Source organism: Budorcas taxicolor, chromosome 3 (assembly GCF_023091745.1).
Source record: "Budorcas taxicolor isolate Tak-1 chromosome 3, Takin1.1, whole genome shotgun sequence".
NCBI lineage: Eukaryota > Metazoa > Chordata > Mammalia > Artiodactyla > Bovidae > Budorcas > Budorcas taxicolor.
In genome coordinates this window covers 113087528-113093527 of record NC_068912.1, presented here as the reverse complement: position 1 = coordinate 113093527, position 6000 = coordinate 113087528, and the positions used below count along the sequence as shown (strand labels likewise).

At 52.7% G+C, this 6000-nt stretch overlaps 1 protein-coding gene across 1 annotated transcript in view; it reads right to left on the bottom strand.

The window, feature by feature from the left end:
* Positions 1-3651: 3651 nt before the first annotated feature.
* The window catches only part of INPP5D (inositol polyphosphate-5-phosphatase D), a 138504-nt gene continuing 136155 nt past the window's right edge, over positions 3652-6000 (bottom strand). The window contains exon 27 of the mRNA XM_052637361.1: positions 3652-4809. Within this exon, the coding sequence (XP_052493321.1) occupies positions 4807-4809 (3 nt within the window). The 3' untranslated portion in view covers positions 3652-4806. The remainder of the gene's footprint in view (positions 4810-6000) is intronic.

Genomic DNA, 6000 nt, shown 5'->3' with positions numbered 1-6000 from the left:
ATAGCCAAAATGATTTATCTCAAGTGGGTCTTCTCATCTTCACAAGGACCCCATGAGGTTGATGTTACTATTGTCTTATTTGTACAGATGGAGAAGGGAGACCAGGTTAAATACTTAGACAAGGTCATACAGTGGGTGGGCAGTGGGGCTGGGGGTGCCCCAGACTCCAAGATCAAGACCCAAGATCACACCACAAGGGCGATCATTCTAAATACTTAATCCTAAATCATTCTCCTGGCAATCCCTGCAGGAAATCATCGCATGGCCTTTTGTCCACACACGTGGCAATGTAAGCTCTGGCTTGGGCATCTGCCTCTTCTGGAAGCTGGGGCTATCGTCTTATTCCTCTCGGGTCCTCCAGGCCCGAGTGGAGCCTGACACGGTTCAGCACATTGAGGCAGTCCAGCCCCAGAGTCTGCTCTCAGCCACTACGTACACTGAATGCTCTTAATAACTGAAGCGAGACAAACCACTTCTGGGGATGTGCTCAACATGAAGTATGAAAATTCAACTTGCATCCCGTGCACTAAAGCCTGATTCCACACAGTGCAGAGGATGGCCTTGGCCCTGCCCCCCTCCTTCTCAGGGGCCCCGCCAGCGTGTCCCCAGCTCACTCCTCCTGGCGCCCCCCTGCTCTGCACACCAGGTGGAGGTGAGGCATGTGAGATGCTGAGGTCCCCGCTGGGGTGCTGAGATTCAGGTGGAGCAGGCTTAGGGGAGCCCCTGAGGGGGACCCCCTCTGACCTCTCAGGCAGGCACCTCCTCACCCTTGACCTTCCTACCCATGTGAGCAGCCGCCTGTCATTGCTTGAGCCCCTGCAGGGTGAAGCTTTGGCTGTGAGTCATTTCCTCTTTAGCGAGGGAAGCAGGAAGAAGCCGATGGAGGGAGGAGCAGGCGTGTCAGAGCCAAGTCTCACAGGGGACAGCGCGGCCCAGGACCGCGCAGGTTGCAGAGCTGCTGAGGGATGACCGAGATGATGGCCAGGGGCACTGACCGGCACTGCTGTGGTGTCTGGCCGGGCGCCAGCTCAGGGGCGACCCACCTGTCCCCAGGTCTGCTCTGTCTGTGTCGGCAAAGTGACCCAGCCAGTCCCCTTGGCCTCAACTTGTCCATCCGCCTCATCCAGTCCCCTGGCCTCAGCTAGCCCATCTGGCCTCAAGGCTGCTTATCTTCTAGGCTGGCCCAGGCTCACCCTGCCCCTTGGTTCCCTACCTTCTTTGTTAGTGACATCCTTGCCCACGAGGGGGAGGCCTCTACCCACCTCCTTTGGGGACAGCCCTGCAGTCCCCAGCTCAGCGGCCTTCCTCATCGCTGTCTGAACCTTTTCCTCCTGCTCTGCATGGAGAACCCTCGAGAGGCCTCCCACACCATCCTGTCTCCTAGGAAGAGGGACTAACGCGCTCACCTCACTGGACACCTATGACGTGCCAGGTGCAGACGTGCCAGGTGCAGAGGCACGCTCACTGAATCTACACAACCACACCACGCGCAAGGCTCCCTTCTGCCCATTCTACAAATGAGACTGAGGCTCAGAAATGCTGTTTGGTCCAAGATCACATATTTAGGAAACGAAAGACAAAGATATTTAAACCTCATTCCTTCCGACTCCACGGCCCACAGAACATACCAGCTCCCCTTGAGGTGGTCCCCCTTGGTTAGTGCGTTGAGCCTAAGGCCCAGCACACGTTCTTAACGTGCGGCTGAGGGAAGACCGTGAGCCTTCAGACCTGGGGTAGAACCACTTCCAGCCCAGCCCAGTGATGGTGGAACGCTGGGAGCTGAGGGGAAAGGAGACTGTGCCCGGACTCTTGCCGGGGCTGTTCCCCACGCGGTGCAGGTTTCCCAGAAAGGAAGCTGGCAGGGTGGGGGGTGGGGGTGGTGTTTGAGGTGGTGGTGGTGGTGGGCTGAGACCACAGATTTGCATCACAAAGGGCCTCCTTCTGCTGAAGTGAAGGCTTCGAGCCCAGCTCGCTGCCTTGCAGAATGCTTCTAGGCCTCCAGATCGCTGGATCTCCATGGAAATTAGTCCGCCAGAGACAAGCTATTTTAAGGACATGCGATGAGAGACCCTGTAGGCTGGGATAGAGAAGCTAGCTGTGGGGGAGAGCTTTTCTGAATGACTCACTCATTTCCCTCCTATGGGGTTGGGGGGGAAAAAAATGGCATGGAAAAAGAAGGGCAGCCCAGGGAGGAGGAGAGACAGCCAACCCCGACACTGGGCCCCACGGCTGCCATATTGCGGGCGGAGACACCAGGCACGCCGCCGAGGGAGAGAGGCCTTCAGGATCCCAACACCTCCTGTGGCCCTCAGATCCGCTCTTCCAACCAGCTTTCCTGTCACGCAATGAAGCAAAAAATTGCTTCTTAAAAAAAAAAAAAAGTGACTGCGGCCGCTTCTGTAACCCCAGGAACACAGAATTCACGGTAGGGGCAGGGGACGCCTTTGTGAGGAAAGCTTGTTTAATCCACCTCCTGGTTAGGGAGCTTGGTGAAGAAGAGCTAAAACCACAGAGGTAGATCACTTCAGGTGATAAAGAGGTGGGAATCTCTGGGTTTCCCTTTCATCCTGCTGTTTATTGAACAGGGACTCTGGGAGGCCCAGGGTGGGAAGCAAGCAGACATGGGGGCGAAATGTGGCCCCAAGAGATGGTGGTGGACCCAAGCCTGGGAGAAAGGAGCTCAGGGACCCTGAAGGGTGGGTACGGGGCTGAGCAGCTGAAAGAACAGGCGCAAAAGCCTTTAACTTTACAGTTTCCAGTTTCAGGCATCAGAGAGGGCCCCACTGTCCGTCAGCTTACAGTCAAAGTCCTGTTTGGTGCAGAGGCAACTGGTATTGGAGCTTGGGGCAGTGGTGGGGGCAACATTGAGCCTGCTCAGGGTGCTGGAACTCAGGCCACAGCTACTCCTAGAGTCACTTCTGGGAGGCCCCCGAAATGGTGAGGTGGACGTCCATTCCAGGTAGGGTGGGTCCAGGCAGCACCCACGCTGGCCCTCTGAGCTGGGCACTGCTCCCTGACCCATGAACGGCGCAAACTGCTCCTGCAGGTGGGAGCCTGTGACCTGGCAGATTGTTTACATGTGTTTACTGTCTCTGGAGTTCAGCAATGAACACTTACAAAAGCCAGGAGGAACTGGTGGCTGCAGGGCATCCCTGGAGTCCCGCAAAGACATGTGCCATCTCCAGCGAATCCTGGTCCTTCTTGTTTGGTTGCTCAGTCATGTCCAACTCTTTGCGACCCCATGGACTGTAGCCAGCCAGGCTCCTCTGTCCATGGGATTCTCCAGGCAAGAATACTGGAGTGGATTGCTGTGCCCTCCTCCAAGGGATCTTCCCAACCCAGGGATTAAACTTGCATCTCCTGCATTGGCAAGTGGATTTTTTTTTTTTTTTTTTTTAAACCACTGAGCCACCAGGGAACCCTCCTGGTCCTTGGCCAACTTCAAACCCTTTCTACAGAGTCCCCTCTGTCAGGACAATGCTGGCACATCTCCACTGCAAACCTCCATAACCACCCCTCCCTGGGCAGCTGCTCAGCAGCTCCGACAGCCTAGAAGCCCGTCTGTGGCTGAACGTCAGGAAAAAATGCCACACAGATGGGAGCTGAGAAAAGCACAATTTATTGGTCACGCAGACTGACACACGTGGGGATATGAGATGCGTACCCATTCTCCTGAACTCATACACACTTCTGGATTTGGTTTCCTACATTAATTTCGTTACATCAAAAAGCAACAGACACACAAGAACATCACCAGTCCATTCTCCTAGTAACCAAGGAAGCAGGGCCAAAAGCCATAGAGTTCAGAAATAAAAGACTGCTTTGAGGGCTAGGAACCAAGAGGCCCGCCCTCCCCAGCAGCCAAGTGGGAAAGCTCATTTTCTGCAGCAACTAAGGAACAGCAAAGACTTTTCCATCAGCTCGATGAGATAAGGCTCAGGGCGTGGCTCATTCCATGGCCTAGCGGTGCCTGCCCACCTGGAGGAGGGCACAGGAGACTTGGTACAAGCCTGGAATCGCCAGTCTGGGCTGAAGCCAAGTCTCTTTACTGGAGAGCAGGAATTGATGTTCCTTCTACTTCTGACTGAAGAACTCAGGTGACCCAGAGAGATCCCTGTTCACACAGGCTCAGCTGGATCCCAGTGGCTTTCGCTATAGCAGTTTGCATCACTGAAGCTAGACAAGGCCAGGTTCACTGTACCCTAGATTAACCACACACTCAGAGCTTCCTAAAGGCCAAGCCCTTCCTCACTCCAGGAGGGCACTGGCCTTAATTTTTAATGCTTTGTCCAAACCACTCAGGACATACTGTTTTCAACTGGAGGGGGGTGGAGCGGTCTGGGAATGTGGTTTTAGTTGACTGAAGACTCAACTTGTAATGTTCATAAAGCACTTAGCACAGTACCTGGCAGGTGCTGAGTGCTCCACACATGTAGCCATTATTATTATTAATATTATTATTACTTGTATCTCCACCCAGGAATCAGCACTCTAGTTCCTTTCTTCAAAATGCTAGCCGGAACAAGGCTCTTGGGTCCCAAGTACCAAGGTCAAGCTGGGGGCCCCGGTGTGCGGGTGGTTGGGTGCCCATCCGGTGTGCTGCTGCTTCCAGCTTCAGCGCTGACAGTAAGGTTTCACAGCCAGTGCCCCTTGCTGACCACACAGAAGCTAGGGCCTCTCAGGAAAAACACGAAGCCCTGTGCAGGAAGCTGAGTAGGAGGAGTGAACAGGGGTCCTGGGAGAGGGTCCTAGTGGCTTCGTGTTGCTCCTCTGGGCTCCTATCTCACTGGCGGCTCACCAGGGGCTTCACTGCAGGACAAGAACAGAAGATTCAGCACTGCGTCATTGCCAGGCCACAACTAACTCAAGGTCCCCATGTGTTTGCATGCCCCAAGCTAGAGTAGATTTCCTCTGACAGTGTTGAAGAGGGCTAGCACACTGTTCTCAGAACTTACACATAATCTATTATGTATGTATATATGTTATATGCATACACAGTAATATGTAATATATATGAAATAATATGTAATAGATAATACATACTTTACATGTAAATTGTAACATACAATAATGATATATAACAAAATTTAGTCCTCCCTATAAACCTATGAGGCAGGTTCCCTGATTGCTCATCCACTGACTGATGAGCACACTGAGGCCCAAGGCCCAGAGTCAGAGACTGGGGTAGGGGAGAGAGCTGGGATTCAAACCCAGTATAGTCTGGCTCCAGAATCTGCTCTTAACCATTACTATTTTTTTTTTTTTTTTTTTTGCTGAAAAAGAAATCTGTTTTATAGGAAGGGGACATTGAGTATGAAGTCCCTAAAACGCTAGGAAATTTTAAAGAACACTAAGGATGATGATGAAATAGAAATGATCTGGGCTCTTATATTTATGAAGCCTTATTCTTCTGTGGTGTTGGAGAAGACTCGGGAGTCCCTTGGACTGCAAGGAGATCCAACCAGTCTATCCCGGAAATCAGTGCCGAATATTCATTGGAAGGACTGATGCTGAAGCTGAAACTCCAATACTTTGGCCACCTGATGCAAAGAACTGACCCACTGGAAAAGACCTTGATGCTGGGAAAGATTGAAGGCAGGAGGAGAAGGGAATGACAGAGGGTGAAATGGTTCGATGGCATCATAAACTCGATGGAGATGAATTTGAGCAAGCTCCAGGAGTTGGTGATGCACAGGGAAGCCTGGCATGCTGCAGTCCAAGGGGTCGCAAAAAGTCAGACAGGACTGAGCGACTGAACTGATTCTTATGGGCCTGATATAGAGGACTCAGTTTACCCACAGCCCCTCCTTTAACCCTTCAACTGTAGGAGCAGGGATTTTTGGGTATAGGCTGGGTTCGAATCCTGTCTTCACCTCCTTTCTCCTTTGCAGTTCCCAGGGCAGGGTTTCTCGGAACCCACTCCTGGATAGCGTTGGTCTATCACATACAAGGCCGTGGATGAGAGCCCATATGCATCGGAGCACGGTTCCTAGCCTGGTG